General features: G+C 40.9%; 1 protein-coding gene and 1 long non-coding RNA gene across 6 annotated transcripts; one reads left to right on the forward strand and one right to left on the reverse strand.

The window, feature by feature from the left end:
• The first annotated feature begins 308 nt into the window (after positions 1 to 308).
• On the forward strand, positions 309 to 6231 carry LOC113064929 (uncharacterized). The gene is made up of 2 exons (XR_003278911.1): positions 309 to 1168; positions 5062 to 6231. It is a non-coding gene; the product is annotated as an uncharacterized LOC113064929 (long non-coding RNA).
• Positions 825 to 20333, reverse strand: LOC113064927 (zinc finger and BTB domain-containing protein 7A-like). 5 transcript variants are annotated; one of them, XM_026235940.1, is made up of 4 exons: positions 20242 to 20333; positions 11820 to 12356; positions 10889 to 11742; positions 825 to 7399 (listed from the first exon to the last, which is right to left on the reverse strand). In XM_026235940.1, the coding sequence occupies exons 1-4, from the start codon at positions 20248 to 20250 to the stop codon at positions 6952 to 6954; spliced, it is 1848 nt and encodes a 615-aa protein (XP_026091725.1). In that variant the 5' UTR covers positions 20251 to 20333; the 3' UTR covers positions 825 to 6951. The 5 variants fall into 5 exon arrangements, with proteins under 5 accessions (XP_026091725.1, XP_026091730.1, XP_026091726.1 ...); XM_026235945.1 differs by lacking the exon at positions 20242 to 20333 and adding an exon at positions 19536 to 19687 and having other exon boundaries at positions 11820 to 12352; XM_026235941.1 differs by lacking the exon at positions 20242 to 20333 and adding an exon at positions 19536 to 19686.
• Positions 20334 to 20476: the final 143 nt, after the last annotated feature.

Consider the following 20476-nt stretch of genomic DNA (forward strand, 5'->3'; position numbering starts at 1 on the left):
GATGCTTTTACCAGATATTGACCACTTTAAACCAGCTACCAGCTTACAGAATGGTATGATTTGACCGTAGCCAAAATGTATTCAAAAGAACAGTATATTTGCAAGTGTTATATTTCATTTGTACACCAGTTATATAATCAAATGAATCCTTGATGTATGAAAATATAGCCTAATATGTTTCAAACCACTGAGGCTCGTGTTAGAAGCAAGCTTTTTACTCCGTGTAAGAGTAATCTTATGGGGAATGGCAAGTTGAGATCACATGACCTGCCAAATAGTGCTAACTTTATCTCGGTAACCTCCCTATTATCAGACACTTTAATTTCAGGAATAATTAAAACCAATATGTCTGAAAATACAGCCTCGGCAAGCTAAAACTTAGGTTTTTGTGTGATGTTGCATCCACACTGATAGGTGTCACTATTAAGTTCAAGATCATAGTTTAAACAAAAGATCCAAGAAAAAAGATAAAGTACAATTTTGTTTACTCTGAAATTGCAAAAAACTTACATATACAACTGAGAAAAAAATAATGAAAGAAAGAAAAAAACTTTTCAACCATTGGTCTTTCAGTCTGGTAAGGCTAGTCATTTGGCTGAGTTTTATAGGGATTTTGGGCACTTTTCAGCTGGCCTCTTAACTAAATTTCAGTTTGGCCAGGCTGGAAGACCATCTTACGAAACTGACAAGTTTTAAAAAGTGTTATTCCAGCAGGGTTAAGACAGCTTCCTTTTCATTTCAATCATATACATATCCATAGACATATTAAACCTGTATTAAATACTTGTTCCTTTTGAAAAAAATATGGCATACAAAGACAGGGAAGTTGTAAACATTCTGTTTTTAATAGAAATGTCTTATTTCTTAAAAGGTCAGACATTTTTGGATATATTTTGTAAAAATAAAATGAAACAGAAAAAGAATAAAATGAAAATGGAAAACAACATGGAATTGTATGATTTAGACGATGTAGATTTAGTGGTCTCATATACAATACAAATTCTTTTCATCGCCAAAAGTGCAAATTCTCCCAAATTCTCCTGTACATCTCAATAGCTTCAACACACACTGACAGACAATGGAAAGGAACTACAGAATTAACGAAAAAAAGGGGGTTCTGCTGTCCAAGCCTGAGACATTGGAAATTTTCTGCCGCCCCAAAGTCAACGTAAGTGTTCAAAAGTGCCCCCAAAGCCTGAAAATGTATTATTGTTTTCTGTGCAGAGGTTGTGTCCATTCAGCTGAATACCCACATAATGAATTAAGCATATAGATTTGATGCAAGAAATGTGAAGAGATGTTAGCTCGGAATAGAGTATATAGTGAGTCCCTTATAAACTCTTAAACTTTATGCAAAAACATTATGGAAAATATTTTACTGTCTAACAACAGAGAAGGAAAGTACTTAGAGATATCATATTTTGTCCGTACGCCGGAAAGTTGTATAATTGAACAAACCTGACTGCGTTGGACAGGGTTGCAAGTTGCATATCTGCAGCCTTTTAGTGGACATTGTTTGGCATAGTTATGCCCTAACAATACCAATAACCTAGATTTACTCTCTTATAAATTCTGTATTTGTCTATGAAGCATATGGCAGAACAATGAAAACCCAGGAAGAAATGTCCTTTAAGCAAATGTGAAGTCCTTTGTAATGAGATTTGGGTTTAAAGGTACAAAACTGTTAAAAGAAAACATGTATGACAACTTGAACATATGCATTCCTTGTTTCGTGTGTTTTCCAGAGATGTGTGTGGTACGGGGCGGCAGTTCAAATGGACTTCAACCCAAATATATCACATGTTCAAGTTTCTTTTCTTTTCATGTAGTTTTTGCATTTAAATAAGTCATAACACCCACAATGAGATAACAAAAAAATTGCATTAACAAGATGAAAAAAACAACAATAACAACAACAGTAATAATCAAAGGAGACAGCACACAATATTCTGGATGGCCTTTCGCAAAGTGCTTTTTTGTTACAATCACAGAACTGCTATCAGCTTGATGGCTTTTTGAAGCTCAACACACATTCTTCCCTGCACATTCTGGGTAGATGAAAAGAGAAAAACCTTTAAGAAAGTACTTTAAGACTTAAGAAACCACCTCTTTTCCATCTACCTACATCTGTTCGTTCTAACAGCTATTAAGAGGAAGTGATGGAATGCATCCTTGACTTGTTGAAGACCTCAGACTTAATGTCTCAATCCCACAATTCACTGCTGTCTTGGCCTCATTCTGAGACATTACAACACTCACCATTCTAGAATGTTAAAATGTAAAAAAAAAAAAAAGGTGTTTTTCTACACCATAAAATAATGTACAATTATTAGACAAAACAAAACTGAGGGTGTTGTGGTCACATGGGTTGTTGGCTTTTCGATATCATCTTCATAACTCTTTAATATATATTCGGTTGTACTCTCAGTACAATAAAGCTTTGATTACACAGAAGGCAAAATTTGAGCTTAAACCAAACAACAAAAATGGACATGGACTGCAGTGATTATTTAACCTGAGAAGCATAAACAATGGCCCATAATCCCCAAATCCCCCTGCCTCCCACCACAAACTCTGACATCTGCTCTCCAGAACATCTCCTCGATCAGTGAAACATAACCAGCTGATGCAGTCAAAGTCGTAGATGGCTATAAATTCCTTAGGTATACAGAATGGCACAGCAATACCTGACAAGGCTCTCCAAACTCCCCTTGTAAGACATAGTTCCTCTGCCCAAACTGCACAAAAATGCTACCCACCCTCCCCAACCTGTGCAAACTAGTACCCACCGCCCATGAACCGCTCCTTGTGCAACATGCCAGCTGGGCATCAAACAGCAGAGGATCAGGTGAGAACAACTCTGCAAATCTAGCCATGAATTATGTCATCCTCAGCTAGTTGTGCTTCGGCCCAGCCAGAACATCTAAAATTGTAAGGTTATACTCCATGATTATCACGGTTATCACTATCATTGTAATCTTTAATGTTTTTTTGACATCCTTGTCCAATAAATTAAACAAATAAAGACACAAATAGATTAATGTTTGGATATTACATACATCGTGCTCTTAAAGTCATGGAAATGTTTTTGAGACATGTTCTCGCTGTAGTGTCTGTCAGTGGAGTCAAGATTGGCGCGGAAGCAATAAACAGCGCTAAATGGAAGAAGACAGAATCTCCTCACTGCAATCAACTTTTTACCTGGAGAAAATTTTAACTAGTTGTAATTAGAAATTGAGGTGTATTAGACAATCTCTGGACAAAGATCTTATGCAACCTTTTGGTTCTAAGAAATGTCCACAATAGAACATAGATTTCAACCAACAACTATTTAAGAATCGTTTCTGAAGCTGGAATGGAAGCCATCTTTTAAACAATCCTCCCAATCTCCTTTTAAGTTAAGGCACATTCTCTCCAAAATCCTTCTCCATGTGTCAAGCTTCAAGACTCTTCTCCTGACTCTTTTTGGACCTCCAGATCAAGCCAATGAGTCTGTGCGAACTCACAAAGACCTCTAATAACTCCACCAAACTGCTACACAGACACAGATGCTTAGGGTTTGATCCTGTTAACCATTGGAAATAAGCCATTCCATGAATACGGTGTCTTTCCTCAAGCTGCTTATTTCTGTTCAAGTTGCTTTGGATTCATGACCTACACTCATCTAGGAAATGGTTTTGTTTATGCTGTTGTTGAAAATGTAAGATTCACCTCTTTCTTCTAATGGCCAAGAATAGTCTTCCTAGTCTTTCCCATCTTTGGTTTTCAAAGAGTTAATTGCAGATGTAAGTATAAAGAAGTGAAGTGGAGATTAAACAGACTCTGTTCACAGAAACTCAAAGGCCTTGCCCGGTTCTCCAGCCCCCTTCCCCCAAGGACAAGGACATGAGTGACTTTTAGTGCAAAAACTCTTTTTTTTTTTAGCTAAAGCACCATTTCCAGTGCTATCAGGCTTTGTACCTCCCTTCCCTTCCCACCCACCACCATTTAACCCTAAACTCCACAAACACAGCTAGCACAATCTTTGCTAGAAAACAAACAAGCTGCAGCAATACATTTTACAATAAAACAAATAAAAGAATTGCAAGTTTTAAACTCGCACACTCAATATATAAAAAAAAAAAAACAATAGACAGAAAGGGAACTCAAGTAGGCTTTTCTGCAACAATTTTACCTCTAACTTCTGCTTCTATAACGAGGGAGAATAAATTTGGGTCGTGGCATAAGTACAAATACATCCCGGATACAAATACATACAAACAAATCTAAAAGCTACTGTGAACTTCGTATGGGATGAACACAGGCATTGAGTGAAACCGTTGATAAGAGATGGTCTAGGTCAATGTGCTACCACACACCCTTGCAGGCATGTGTTGTATTATTAACTGTTTGGCGTGTGAAAAACTAAAGATCACACACTGGAATTTCCAGAAGGATTAATTCAGCCGGGTCGTCCAGTCACACAAAAGTGTATTGCGTTGCTTAGGGTGTGGCCTTCAACAACAAATTTAAAGTGAGCACTACACTTGACCAGCGAAACACAGCATATCACAATGCACTGACAGAAACTAAACAGGAGGAGTATGTGGTTGTAGATAATTGTCATAAATCCCTGTAGATGCTGCCACACCTTACGCTCTTCTGTATGAAGACAAAATAACTTTTCAATCAGCTTTAAGTGCAATTAATCATTATTCTTTCATATTATATATATATATATATATATATATATATATATATATATATATATATATGTTCCTTTTGACTTGAAAGTGCCCTTCTCAGTAACAAAGTGCATTCAAATCTTGCTTCTTTCTTAAGGTGCAAAAGGCCGATAAATGGTACAGCACTGCAGAAGGAATGGTGCCACAAAATTAAATCTTCTAATTCACCATGAATCAAAACTGTGCATCCACAGCTGTAACCACAGCCATTGTACACACTGAGATCCACTTTAAAGATTTAGCAAGGATCACATTCTGCTTTTAGAAAGCATGCGCCAAGGATGTTTCTTTCAAATGTGCCATTTCATCGGCTCCACCTTTTCTCTTGTCCTCACAGATGCCTTATTTAAATGAGAGTCCTGACTTAACCAAAGCACCCACTCTGCTGGATTTTGGGGAGAGCCTGTCTCAACGTGCCCACAAAGTGCCTGCTGATGCTCCAGGCCCCTCTCAGTGAGTCATCCTGCTCTGATGTAGCCATAGGATGTTGCTGCACCCTTTTTCACCAGCACAAGGAAGCATATATTACTTTAAAATAAAGGTCGCCGTTTTCAGGACACTTTTTTTTTCCCAAAACTTCAGCCAGTCATTTGCATTGTGAGAAAAGCGATAGTTTTTATAACTGATCCCATTTTGTATCTATATACATTGCATTCATTAATGATGCTCACATTTCACACACTAAAAACTCCCTCCTTCTTACTCTACTACAGCTGAGTGCTTATTTGGAATTGGACACTAATTTATTGCTCATCTTATCACTCAGGTTGTTTCAGATTTCTTTTTCTGTGGTCCCTTGGTAAAAGAAATTAAATAAGCTCTTTGTGTCTCCCCAACCTAAACTGCCTTTTTAAATAGATATTTCTTTATCCATGTTGGATATCTTTAGTAAAGCTGTGCAAATGCATAAAAAAAGGTTTTCACTCTTAATCTCTCCTTCTGTCGCTAAAACAAACAAACAAATAAAAAATTCCCTGCTTAAGTTGTTCACCAGCCGTTTGTATAACAGTGCCCTCACTCATCTGTTGCACACAGTTTCACTCTCCAACAGAAAGTCTCGAAATGAAGCACATTTATCACAATTCATACTTTGGACTGAAACTTCTGGGTTCCATCAAATGCACATTAGGAAAAAATGGGTTTCTCAATTATAATGCTCTTAAACATCAAACAGCATATTTCCCCCTGCAAACTTAATGCAGTGAGAAACCTGGAGTGAAGCTGAAGGAAGATGTTACCCTATCTATCCACAATATATGTCTAATAAAGGGTCTCATAAGATTACAACCTAATATACACACACGCATACAAATATAAAGTGTCAAGTACCCAAAATAGTCAACTCAAAGGACAAGAAAAAAATCAAATGACAAAATATTAAGACAATCCCCAAAATCAGAGAGAATATAACGAAAGACTGGTAATAAGGAAAAGCAGGCCTGGTTAGATTTAACATGTTTGTGCCCAATGGCGATCAGATGAAGGTAGTGCTTTAGAAACACAGGACCTCATACCTTGTCTTACCCTCTCTCTGCCAGAAACAAATTAACAAAATCTCCCCTTGTAGAGAACACAGCGAAAAGATAAACTCTCAAAAAACATTTTATAGAGAAAGTAACACTTTAAATCAAACCCCTGTCCAATTCTTTCTGGACCATTTAGAAAAAAGGTGCTGCATCAGAATATTGCATATATTGCAATTTTAGACAATAAATTTTTCTATAGTGTATGTACATGTTGCTCATTGCATTAGAAAAAGAGATCTATTGGTTGCGTTGATCACATCTTAGAGCATTCAAAGCTAACCTGTTGAAGCAGCAGTCAGCCTGGTGTTTGACACCTTACTTTTTAAGACAAGGCCTTGTAGATGCAACCCAGAGATGAGGAGCTTGTTTAATCTGCATAGTAGCTTTTTCTCGTACGCACATGGCTATGCCATTATGTTACAAAAACACAAAGAAAAAGACCCAGAAAGATGGTGACAGCACGGGTGAGTGATTTTAAGTGCTCTTCGCTCTTCCAACCAACCAGTAACTTGGTGGTCACTATGTGGAATGCAGAAGCTAAAAAAGGAGGAAAAAGAAACTAGAAGGTTAGATTTGCGTGCCACCCTGATTTGTTTTTTTAAAGAGGACCATGTAGTTTTAAGTTTTTTTTTTCTTTTCTTTTTTTTCTGTTTCATTCTTCCTCTTGTTTTTGAGTTAAGCCCTCTCTGATGAAGTTTGATTCATGATGTTACAGAGTTCCTTAGTCCCGAGGTCAAATCTTCACTACCTTCCCCATCAGCAGCCGGACTGTGCGTGTGACTACCGTGATTTTCCTCCATGACTGATGTTCCAGTGCCCCTGTCCGGATGCCGCCGACCTCTCTCAATGTCTGCTTCTGGGCCATGAAGTTCCATAGGACCTTCCGGGAGCTCAGTATCTCGTATGCGTGGCTTGCGGCCTCGACGGGAAGGGATGCCGTTGCAGCCGTCTTTCTTGAGATGACGGTGGAGGTGGTCCGAGCGCACGAAGGTTTTAAAACAGCTGGAGCACTGGTAGGGGCGCAAGCCCGTGTGCACACGCATGTGATTCTTCAGGTCGTAGTTGTGGGCAAAGGCGGCACCACACTGAGTACACAGGTAAGGCTTCTCTCCTGTATGCTTGCGCATGTGAACCTTTAGCTTGTCCTGCCTGAAAAAGAGCATACAAAATCTTATGATGAGCCGTTACCCTTGGGTTTGTGTGAATTAAATGAACAGTAGCACTTTATTTTACATTCCTGTTCTGCACGTACTATGTGCGTGTTATAGTAATTACAATAACTGCGTTATGAACCCTGAACCTACTCCTAAACCTACCCCCAACCCCTGTAATTACCTTATATCATCCAGTACTTTCTTAGGTAAGTACACTGAAATTTCAGGTTGGTACACATACTCTAAAATAAAGTGCAACCGAATTAACAAGACAGACTCAACAGGAATTCAAGGTTAGAAAATTAACAAAATGATACATAAATACATGCCTAATACACTTTATAAACTTCTAATTCCTTAAAATGCCCACTCCCAAATAACTCGATGTGCCAAAAAAAAAACATTTATGGCAGTGGAGTGAGCCACTAACTACTGCCTTTGTTAAAATTACAAGACACGCAGGTAAGGTTAGCCACACTAGCCTCATTAGCAAAGGCAAACATGTACACATATAACTACATATAAACACAAAAATATAAGGATGTAAATACATATATCTGTCTGTTCTTGAACATCAAGGGCAACATGTAATCACAAAAGGAGTCTGACCTCTGTATCTTTACTTTTAAGAGTACATTTAAATTAATTTATCATTCTTCTCTGCTGAAAGCACCCAAAGACAAATGAGAAAAAGAGCCATAAAGTTCACAGCTTTATCAACATAATTTCTTTTTGAGGCATTGAAGGGCTCAATGTTTACTTCAGAGGCATAGTGGGCCCTAAGCTTCCCAAAATAGCCACTTTAAAATGGTGAGCCTTTTATAAGAGCAAAATTTTTGAATCTTCAGTTAGTTCAACTGAGGACAGATTTTAGTTTATGTGAAGAAACCAGTGTAAGATCGAAAATCAAAAGGTGTGCTTGGTTGAGGAACAGGTTTGGAAGAATGTGGTTTAACTTTTAATGTCTTTCCTCAATTGTCCTCCAACCACTTCAAAGCACCATTAACAAAGTATAAAATACAATAATTATATAACCTAATTTTGCACTTTATAGTTTATAAATGTTTATCTAACAAAACTAACCTTTGTGTTGGTCAGTATACACATTTCTGACGTCTGACTTCTGACACCCCACCTAAGGCAAACTGGTCTGAACGGCTAAAGTGTAGGCTTTCTTCAACAAGACACAGCGTACTGTCAAAGTGTATTGTTTTGCACCAATAAAGGGAGCTATAATGTGGTATCAAATACAAGGCCCTCTTAAGACTCTGTTCTCAGCTTACCCTTCTCCGTCCCTCCCCCTAAGCTTGTGACCAGGGCAGAGTACACCTAAACAAACTAGGGTGGTTGACCCGTCCAGAATACTGGAGGCTTACCGAACACACATACACACTCACACGCGTCCATGGACAGACACACACCCGAGAATGTAAACACAGAAATGTGCACACGTTATTGCCTACTTGTGTAATTAAACATTTCTGAATATATCTGGAGATTCTTTCACTCATAATTTCCACTTTGACATACGTTCACCAAAATACGGATATATACAGTTGTGCACATAAGTTTACATAGTTTACATTTCAGAATATGCAAGATGTTCAGAATTTTCACAAAATAAGAAGGATCCTGAAAATCGCATGTTATGTTTTTATTTAGTACCGTCTTAAATAAGCCATTTCACATAACAAATGTTTATAGATACTCCACAAGACAAAATAATAACCAAATGTGCAAAAATTACTCCATTCAAAAGTTTACATACCCTTAAATCTTAATACTGTGTGTCATTTCCTGGATGATCCATGATGTTTTTATGTTTTGTGTTAGTTGTTCATGAGGCCCTTCAGTTCAACTGCCTGCTGTTCTTCCAAAAAATCCTCCAGCTCCTGTGAATTTTTTTGGTTTTCCAGCATCATATCGGAACCCTTTCAAACAGTGACTCTATGATTTTGAGATCCATCTTTTCAAACTGAGGACAATTGAGAGACTCATACATAATAATTACAAAATGTGAAAACATTTACTGATGGTCAAGAAGGCAACATGATTCATATTTTTTTTATTTGATTTTTATTTTGTCTTCTGGGAAACATATGTAATTATGTAGCTTCTGAAATGCAGTACAAAACGAAAAAAATATGATCTCTAATCAAAATAAGAAACATTTACACATGATCATCATGTAGTTTGCATTGTGTTTCCTTTCTTGAGCATCAGTGAATATTTTCTCATTTTTTAATAGTTGAGTTAGAGTCCCTCAACTGTCCCCAGTTTGAATAGATGGATCTGAAAATCATACAGTCACTGCTGTAAGGTGGTCAAAATGCATAAGATGCTGGAAAACAATGGAATTTGCAGGAGCTGGATGATTTTTCTGAAAAACAACAGGCAGTTGAACTGTTCAGGACTAACAAGGGACTCATGAACACCTATCAAAAAACAGTTGTAGATTATCCAGGAAATGACACACAGTATAAATGTAAACTTTTGAATGGGGTCACTTTTATAAATTTATTAAAAAGTTATTATTTTGTCTTTTGAACTATATATAAACATTTGTTATTTTAAATAGCCTATTCATGAAAGTACTAAATAAAATAAAAAAACATGCGATTTTCATAATATCTCTTTTTTTGTGAAAATTATTAACATTTTGAATATTCTTCAAGGGGTATGTAAACTTATGAGCACAATTATACATGCACGCCTGTGAGAAAATGTGTTTTCTCTCTCTCTCACACACACACACACAATGTAACAGAGTGGAGCACAGAGAGATGAATTATTTAGAAGATAGGATTGATTTATTTCAGTGTGAGTGAAGCGCACTCTTAACCCTGATCAAACAGGATTAAGATTACAGTACCCCTTCCCAATAGGTGGCAAATTTACATCCATCGCTATGCAAATAGGTTACTGGATATTTTTGACATAGCAGCTATTTCCAATGCATGTCTCCTGATTAATTCATTAAGGTGATGGTTTCATGGAATAGGTCATGCCCTTAAGTGCAGGGTAAGCCATGCTAGCAACTTGCCAACAGACATTCAGCATTATAGTGCAAAGTATTTTTCATCAGCCAATTGTCTGAGAGAGGGGCTGTATGAGCCAGGGGCAAAAATCAACGTAACACACAGGGTCACAAGTTCAGCTGACTAACTGACGTAGATAGGCCACCATTCTGTAATCCCTTTCAATATCAGTATGGAGAGTTTTATAACGGCCTCATCCCTGATAACAGTAGACCAGGCTGTGCTACCACAACCCACTTTTATTGGACCCACCTTGTTAAAATTCCAGGACTTTGTCATACAGCCTTTCTGTCAACATAAAAAAACTTTATGGCTGACTCTGTTCTTGTTAGTGTATTGAGTACCTGACCATTTAAATATGATAGCACACAAGATGCTGCAGTGTATGTACAAAATACAAATTGAACTCAAATGTTTCCCGAAATGACAAAAAAAGAAAGGCTTACCTGGTGAATCGCACTTTGCAGATGGCGCACTCGTAGGGCTTTTCTCCTGTGTGTGTACGGATGTGGCGTGGAAGCTTGCCTGCGCCTTGGATGACCTTGGAGCAGATAGGGCACTTCTGAAAGGCCTTAGACCGCATCTTCCTCTCACTGCTGTTTCCCCCTCCAGTCGCTTGATTTCCACCTCCGTTGCCCCTTACTGACCACAGTGGTAGCAAACTTGGAGACATGGGGGCACTGGTGGCTTCCTCCTGCTGCACACTGTTAAAGTACTTCAAGTAAAACTCCACATCCGGCTCTTCACCCTCCGGTCCATCCTCCTCACCTCCACCACCTTTTGTGGCCAGTTCCCTTTTCCGCTCCAAGGAGTCCATCATCTGTTGTAGCAAAGCACTGGCTGGGCCTTGTTCAGGCTCACACTCACCTGTCCCCTCCACCTTTATCTCTGATTTGGGCTCTGTCTGATGGAGGTAGTAATGTCCATTCTGAGTTGGCGCATAAATGGACATCACAGCCTGTGCACCTTTCCCTCGAGCTAGAACTGAAGGTCCATCCTGGCACTCCTCATCCACAATCTCGTCTTCGCGTTCACGAGGTGGCCGTGATAGGGCTTGGGCCAGTGAGGAGTAGTAGTCAGCAGGGCCGATGGGTGTGCCATTGCTGTCAGCACCATTGCGATGGCTAAAGTGCAGGTGTGCAGGCAGGTCCCTGAGCTCTGGCGTGCTGCAGCTGCTATCCCAATGCGCCCCCCTCTGGAAGAACTCCAAGTACTCACGGGCACGCAGCCGGATGCTCTGCTCTTTTCCATTCTTTCCTAGTTCCTCCTCTTCCTGTTCTTCTTCTTGCTCACTACCCGCCTGCCAAAAGAAATGCAACTACATCATCATATCTCTCCAAAACATTAAATTGTTGAAAAAAAACACACGTTACCCACCGGCGGGGAGAGCACTTTGGTGTCCAGCAAGTGTGTGCAGACGTCTTGAACGGGTGAGATCTCCAGCACACGGGCGGCGCTTAAGATGTCAACCACACTGTTGCGGCTGACTGTGAGTGTGGCCGTGTAGGCAAAGTCCAAAAGGGCGGCCAGTGCCTCAGGCCGCACAAAGTCCAGCGCATAAACTTTCTGGCGGTCAGCAGCCATGCCCGAGGTGAAAAGCTTGTGGAAGTAGGTGCTGCAGGAAGCCAACACGGAGCGGTGGGCAGGGAATTCTCTCTCTTGAGCCACTATTAGCACATCACACAGTAGCCCACTTAGCCGTTGGCGATTGAGACTGCCCAGCAGGTCAGCACTGTGCTCGGGGAAGGGGATGCCCACTGGTCCTTCCTCTACCTCGCCTGCACCCCCACAGGCCCTCCCCTCACGTCTTCCCCGCCCACCTGCTCCCGACGACATTTTCCACCAGCCTGCCGCCGAGCCGCCAATCGCAGCCGCCACCCGTTCGTCCGTCCTGCCGTCTGTCCGTCTGCCTGTCTAAGAATTTTGAGGTACAATAACAGTTACTAATCATAAAGTGACAAAGTGGGAAAGAAATATAATTAATACAAAATTGAGGCAAATTAATGTACATAAAAATACCTCAAAGTCCTACTACAAATGACCTGAAGAGCTCAATTCATGCTGCTGCTTAATACACTTTAGACACCTTATATTTAGACCATATTTATGTTGTCCCTTCTCTTTGCATTTCCATCCAGGCTATAATGACCAAGCCCTGTATGCAAATGAAGCAGAGAGGCTAATAGATAGTTGCTACTATAAGACCACTGGTCAAGATTATGCAAACCACAGATGAAAGCATCAATTTATAAAAGGACATTATGACAACTAGCCATGTCTGTAAATGCACAATGTACTGGTTGCAAGACTTATTTTAAAGTCCATAGGGAATTGGTGTAATTATTAAAATGAAGAAAAGGTATCAGTTATGCATATGATGAAAGGTTTGTTTTAAGTACTATTACAGAAAACATAACTTTTAGTTCAGTTCACCTTCTCGGTTTCTTTTTTACTATTAAAAAAAGTTTGCCTAACCTTATTTAATTGCTGCGCACTGATGGTGCAAAACAATTTTGCTTTAAAGTGGTCTTTATAACAATCAAAACAATCTAGGTTATGTACATCTTCTGATGCGATCCAAAATATGCTGTTTGATTTCAATTTATGGGAATTGAGACTTTAATCTGACTTTTAAAAACAATCTAAACAACTTTCTTGTTTACAGCAATCAGTTTAGGGTGTTAACTGAATTCAAATGTAGCAGCATGTCAGAGGGTAGCAAGCCTGCTGTCATGATGGCAGTGAAAGAGGAGAATATGTACTGTGTAGCTTTGCTGGGGTGGGGAGTGTATGGCACATACAGTAGGGCTGGGCACCATGTGCACTGAATTGCGTGTCAGTTGGCTTCTGTGGAAGGGGGGGTTGCCGGTTAAAGGCTCGAGTGGAAAAAAAAAAATCCACTAGAGAAAGAAGAGTAGTAGGACACACGCAGGGCTGCAAGGGAACAGTATTAAATAGGAGGTTGTCAATCCGGTCTGAGCCGGTTACCCCACCCAGCACTGTGTGCCAAGTTTCAGGAAAGGCCTGTCCCCTTGATCACGTGTGGGGGGAGATTAAAATGATCAACCACAGTTCATTAGAGGGTGGGGGGTGTGGGGATTTGATAGGCAACCTTTCTCGATTTGTACATTGGCAAACATGCTCACACGTGAACACCCAACAGCCTAACTACCCCCCGCCCCTCCATCTGCCGGAGTTACCCAGCAGGGGGTGAGGCCACAGGGGAACTATACTCAATAAGAACAATTCATTCAAATGACATTCCTTCAGATCAAGCCCCTTGGTATGTATGCAAGACCTGCTCAACCTGGCTGCTTGCTCGCTCGCTCTCATGCTTGAAAAAAGCTGCCTTCCTCCACACCTTGAGAGCTGGCACCAAGTCAGGTCACTATTGGTGAAGCAATTGAGAGGTAGTGGGAAGGTAAAACACAGCAGCAAATCTGACCCCCACTACCTGTCTTGCATTAATTATGTGGATGACATTCAGGCTCACCTTTTGTATTCAGTTTTTTTCATTTTTTTCAGTTTAGGGTCTGAACATGATGAAAATACAATAATATAGGACATATATGCAATACACAATTCTATATAGCACACTTTAGTGAAGGCATTCCAATAATAGTCCCCCACTGGACCACATCTTGACTTGTTTAAGTTAGATGGTAATGCCCATAAGCCAATGGCTTAAGCCCTTCTCTCTGTCTCTCTCATCACCTGTGAGCTAAATGACGGGCACCTGTAGGGCAAGCTTTGACACCACACACTTTTCTCTGTGGTTTTCTGTTATCGCTCTGATAACCCCCCCACTGTCCATCTACTTGACTAACAGTAGCATTCTGACACATTGTTTTATTGCAGAGAATTTGAATAAGTTAAGGTCTAAGCCCGGCTAGATGTTGGGTTAGACAATATTTTTTTCCTGTTATGGTTCCTAATTAATCAAGGACACATGTTTGACTCAAACATTATGTTTAAGGGATAGTTTGTCCATAAAAAAAAAAACATACAGGGGACAATTTTTTTTATTGGGTCAGACAATTTACCTTGATGCACAAAGAACCTGTGCCACAACTGGAAAGAAACCTATGAAATAAAAAAAAAAACCTTTCCGAGAAAGAGAGTAAGAGTAGTTTTGCTATCATAAGGGAGTTTCTTAGAAGGGACACAAAACCAAAAGTCATCTCTCTGCACTTCAGCTTGTGGGTGTTAGCAACGCACCAGTTAAGCAGCATCTCTGTCCCTGAATAAACCCAAGGCAAAGCTGAAAGAAAGAGGAAACAGTGCAAACAAACCTGATCCTGACACCTTCTCAGGGCTCCCAACATTCTTCATCACTTATTCATGGCTATGGGTGACAGGGGCCATGAAATGGCCCCAACGTCTCATTTCAGACCTCTTCTGCTGGCCGCACGCACAGGCCTCAACTACTTTGCAAGTCAAACCACAAGTTACTGCGAATGCTCATCCCTCCACAGCCCCCACCCTCCCCCAACAGCCCCTCCCAGCCAAAGTGAAGTGAGGCTATCGAAAATAGATTTCAGACAAACTGTCTTAACGAGTATTTGAATTGTTATAATTCATCTGGGCAAGTATAAAATAAACCAGTTTAGAAGTTTAACTAGCACATCAACTATTGGTATGAAAGGTGACAGTATAACTAGTTTAGAAATAGTTCAGAATTGTGTAATCAGTGGAAAATAACACCGCCAAACAGTAAAATCTTTTTTATAAGGATCATGAGGTAACAACTGTCAATCAAATTGTATCATGGGTATTTAATGTGTTTGGTGATTAAGTTCTTAGAATACAGCTGCTACTTTCCTCAACTAACTCTTAAAAAAATGCTAGCAAAGGACACCAAACATTAAATTTACTTGCTCATTATATGAACCGAAAACTATCACCACAAAATGAAACATCTTAGGCAAGCCCACGCCACACATTTCAGGAACACAAACTGACTTAATCACATAAACCAAAACAAGCAGCAGTGTTTTGCAGAACACTTCGATGTCTTTCTTCGCCAGTCACACCTGTGTATTTCACGAGAGCTTTGGAGTCCTTCGAAAGAATCTTTTGAGAGGATTAATGACAAACATGTGACTTAGGGCATCCCTCTGACATGCATGTCCACTCAGTATGTATGTACAATCTAGCGTGTGTTAGCTCCTCCTGCCTCATGAGGGAGGGAAGTGGAGTCACTACACTAGGTTGACAGGGTTCAAGGTCAAGGCAGAGAGGATATTACCGGATAATCGTAAACAGTATAGAGAGGGGCTGACTGGTTCCAAGAAGAACAGGATTTTGAGCAAGGCCCTGCAAATGAGTCACTCCTGCCAGCATTGGTTAGAAAAGCATGATTGGTCGCAAAGAGAGCATGCAGGAAGTGGGTGAACAACTGATAAAACTGGAGTTGTAGTGCTGGGCCGTTTCACTGAAGATATGTCAGTAGACTGCCAAAAATCTAGACTTGTATTCACAATGCCCCCCAAAAGGTATTGGGTGAGGCTGCTTGAAACAAGTGCACACTAGTGCAATTTTTTTATTTAATTTCACTTTAGTTGCTGGTACCTTTACATTTCGTTGCTGGAAAATTACGTCCTCCTTTAAGGAAGAAAAAATAAATAAATCGATCTTATGTCATAGGGTCAATAGTACAAGCAAACTGCCTACTCTTTATGGTGAGATATTAAAGGTCTTAGTTACAGAAGTATATCAGATATAGAGCAGATAAGGCAAGAAACCCAGCTTCAAAAGCAACAACACGCATACAAGCTTTCTAGACCAGCAGTATCTTTGTTAGAATTCCATGTAAGAATGAAGCTCACGTCTGAAAATGCCACGACGCCCCCTCATAGTTTGACCAAACTTTTCCATGCCTAACTCCCTGCATCGTTCTTTGAGCTGCCCACGACTTCAGACTCTTTTGGACAAACTGTGGCTGGGTCAGGAAATAAGGAAAGAGCGAGAAACCCAACAAATGAAACATAAACAAAATTGAGTAATGGCGGCAGCGCAACACCAGCCCTTCCAGTGCCCTTGCGCTCAGGCAAAAGTGCATGTCTTGAGCTCTTCTGTTGCTGCGGCAGCCTGGCCAGTTGAGCGGAAGAAGACTTCCTGCGTGACTCTGGTGATGGTGTAACAGAACCCGTTCTGTTATCAGATGACCAGCTCTCCCAGACACTTTACTGCACAATCCACCACCAGTCCACCACAGCTTCCACTTCCCTTTTCTGCCTCTGCTGAGGAGGCAAAAAGACATGACAACCCACCCAGGATTTTCTTTTTCAGCTCCATCTCCCAGCACATCTCTGAACGATCGCACTAAGGCAAGTATGTCAAGGACTCCTCCACCTGCTGGAGGTCGAGTTCCACAATAGCGAATGGGGGCGAGAGCATAAAGCAATTGGATTCCACATTACTGTCAAGGAAACCAAGAAGCCGGCCTCACTCATCATGTCGACAGACTCTCAGCAGATAAGAACAAGTGGAAGAAGGCCTTTTAAAGAGTGCAATGAGAGAATAATGAGATAAGCTCTCTGATTACAGATAGTGACGCTAGCTTGCAGCAGCCCTTCTCCCAACATCAGTCTTTAATTTGATCACCTCAAAAATGTATCACAAATGTCCACTGTCCCCCAGAAGTAATAAAACTAAACCTTGTTTAGAGAGCCAATTCAAAGTGTTTTGTAAGAGCTAAAAGATGACTTTAGCATTAGAATTATACTTTTTGGTCGAGCAGTAGCTAGTAACTTCTACTGCCTTCAGCCCTAACTGATTCACACTGGGTGTCTAGTCACTGAAACTTTAAATAAACACAAAGGCAAACAAAACTAATATTTGGTCATTTTCTAAAAAGCTAAAAAATCTAAAATTTCACAGACGTAAACATAAACGACAAAGAAATCAGAACTACACACTTTACGTAGATCAAAAGAAAAAACATAGGATGATGTGTATCAGCACGAAGTTACACACATAGATTTCCTGCTATAAATACTTACCTGAAACGACCCTGTCAGGTAATTTAACTATACACAGGGTTAACTGGTTTATGGTGGGTAAGAATCTCTTTGCCACTTAAACAAGCAAAGACAATAAAGATCGACCTCACCCCAGTGAGACAAGGAGCCTTGTCTGTGCATTATTCAGACAGTGGGCGTCATCTGTGAATAAAAATACCCCTTGCATCCTCCCTATACCCGCACTAGTGAAAACGAGTTGAACAAGTATGGGTTGGAAATGATCTGCATACATCTTTGAATAAAAAAAAAGAGAGAGAGAACGAAAGAGACTGAAGCTTCCTTTGAGTCCAGGACAAACATGTAGTCTTCTAATTTGACAAGTCATGATACCCTGTTAAAGACCCTTGCTAAGGGAGATGATGTTGATGTGCCTTATGGCACAACTATTAAAAGAATGAGGGGGCAGAGAGGCCTACAAGGGATCTGCCAAGAGAAGTCCAAGGTTCTTAGAGATTTCAATGAGCAGGATGTCTTTGATGTGAATTTCACTTTATTTGAAACAATTTCACCAGAGTCCACCGGAGATGCCAAAGTGTTAAACCCACAGTCAACAACCTTTTGTGACCAAAACTTAAATGAATCTGCTTGAAAATATTTTATTAGTTAAATTACAATGTTGAACAGTCAGATCAAACAAAATTAAGAAAACAAAACAAAGACATCATTCAGTTAAGAAAGTGCTTGGAAAGTGAAACTCGCTGCACAGAAGCTCACCAAGTCATACCTTAATACAGCAGGCCTCCGTTTTCCATCTCTATGCCATCTGCAAGTGGGTCAAGCGCTCTGAACTTAATCAAGCCAAGTCCCTCTCTTTCCCCTTTAAATATTCCACTATTTCTCTTCTAGCTTGCCTTTCCCGTCTCAGACACCAGAGAGAGTGAGAGTGCATTTGGAGCTCTTACCGGCCGGCCAGAATTTTGTTTCCCTGTGGGTCAGCTCAGTCTCCCTCTGCCTGCCTGCCTGCGTGCCTGGGCAGGGCTCTGGTCCGGAGCAACTGCAGACAGGAAACTTCCGAGTAGCCCTAGTTACACAGGCAAGCCCTTGCCTGATCCCACTCAGGCAGACACCTACCAACTCCCCCACTCTATTTTCAGCCCACTGCTCTGGCTTCACTTCCCCCTCTGCGATAGGCTTGCCGGCTACTCAATCACCACACCTCCCCACTAGGATAGGCTACCGGCTGTTCCCTTTCCTGAATGGCCAAGGGCAAGGCACTCTGGGAAGCGCAGTCCTTAAGTATGACTTCACCTGCTTCTAGGCCACTGCTAAGGACTACAAGTCCCAAACTGTTAGCTCTTGCCACCCCCACATCTGAGAGCTTGCTTCAACGTAAGCATTCAGAGCTGAATTATACACTACTGTGTGCTGCTAGCAGGATGCCAGGTATTAAAAGTAAAGACCAGCCAACGAGCAGTGCCAAGCTTTGTACATATAAAAACAGACACAGTGATCCAAACACAACTCTGTAGAACTTCAGTACATTACATTTATATTAATCACACTACATTTTCTGACATATTCAGCATTCTTGACCCAAATTAGACCTTTTTTTAACCTAAAATATTCCATCATAACAGTAACCAGTGTAAACACAATTTTAGACCGAAGAAAAAAAAACAAAGGTGTGTGTGCCCAAGTTATCAGAGTTTGTTTCTTCAAGAATGACAACAAAGGTATAAAAAAAGAGGACCCCCGTGCTTAGCACTGTACCTTGTCCTATGGAATTATTTTTGGTTTCTTCCTTTTACGTTGTACACTTGTCTTAACACCCCTTGAGATCTGCCTCCAAAATAACAACAAAAAAGTTAACAACTGTAACTACAGGAAAAAAAATTTATCAAAGCAATGCCAGTGAACCGAAGGTGTACCAAAGCAGTTATTTGGAATACCAAAGAAAAATAGGAATAGTTCCTCACTGGCACAGGAGCCCCCTCCTACCTACACACATACTCTCTCTTTCTCTCCTCTCTGTCCCCCTCCCTCATTCCTTCCTCCTCAGCCTTGCTCCCTTCAGTCGATAGGCCCTGGGCAGACGACACAGGGGACAAGCAGGGGGAAATGAGCTCACCTGCGATGGCCGTGGCGGTGCTTGTTATGGGTTAGCTCTTTACTCTTCTTCTCTCCTCCTCTGTGGAGCTCTCTCTCTCTTAGCTATCCCTGCTGTTCAAAGCTCTGTATGCGCTAACCAAAGCACTAGCAGATCAACTCAATTCCCTTCCTGGTTTCTGGAGGGCAAAAAGGTCCCTCCCTTTCTCTCTCTCTCTCTTGCTCTCCCTCTCTCTTAAAGAAACACCATTCCCCCATGCTGCTCTCATCTGTTTCTCTCTGGGGAATACAATAAAAGGCTGTTATCATGTCACAGTGACCATCATCACTCATGACATTACCACAACAGTTGAGTTCACAAGGATATCGCTGGTATAATTGGCCTGTATTTGTTTGCAGGGGTAGTGCACGTATACTTTGGGTGAGCGTGTTTGCCAAATAATGAGAGTTAACCGTCCTTCTTTCTCCCGTGTGTGCGAATGCAGTCGCACCCACCCATCCCATCGCCTGAGGTCATGGAGTCCCACCCCAGAACAAGCCATGGCACATTCCAGGACACTCAGGGTCTGCCAGCAGTGCCAATGTCCCCCTCCCCACAACACTATTCACTTCACCTTTTTGACAGGTATTCTTCCCTTATATGTAGCAACCAAACCTACCAAAACAATATGAACGGTGAAAAAAAAAAAGTAACCAACTAAATGCGTACTGTGATTTTCCATACTCACCAAAATCATGCTGAGAGAAGCAATGAATGCAGTTGACCAGCAGGACAGACATGGATTATCCTCCACCGCTCAAGAGACCCGTTCACCTGCTAACCTGCTGCTGGACTGAAAGTTTTCAAAAACAGGAGGAGCCGTATATGACCTCTCTGAGAGTGACTGTACAATCGAGTACTCTCCTGTAAAGCAGGGAGTGGACGCATAGGAGCGTAATTATGTATGACAACGAGTTGTGCTT

Source organism: Carassius auratus, chromosome 47 (genome assembly GCF_003368295.1).
Source record: "Carassius auratus strain Wakin chromosome 47, ASM336829v1, whole genome shotgun sequence".
NCBI classification, from domain to species: domain Eukaryota; kingdom Metazoa; phylum Chordata; class Actinopteri; order Cypriniformes; family Cyprinidae; genus Carassius; species Carassius auratus.

Coding starts and splice junctions, on each gene's coding strand:
- LOC113064927 (XM_026235940.1), bottom strand. Junction 11,743..11,819: donor CCAAAGTGCTCTCCCCGCCG/GTGGGTAACGTG, acceptor TTCTTTTGGCAG/GCGGGTAGTGAGCAAGAAGA. Junction 7,400..10,888: donor TGCAAAGTGCGATTCACCAG/GTAAGCCTTTCT, acceptor GCTCTTTTTCAG/GCAGGACAAGCTAAAGGTTC.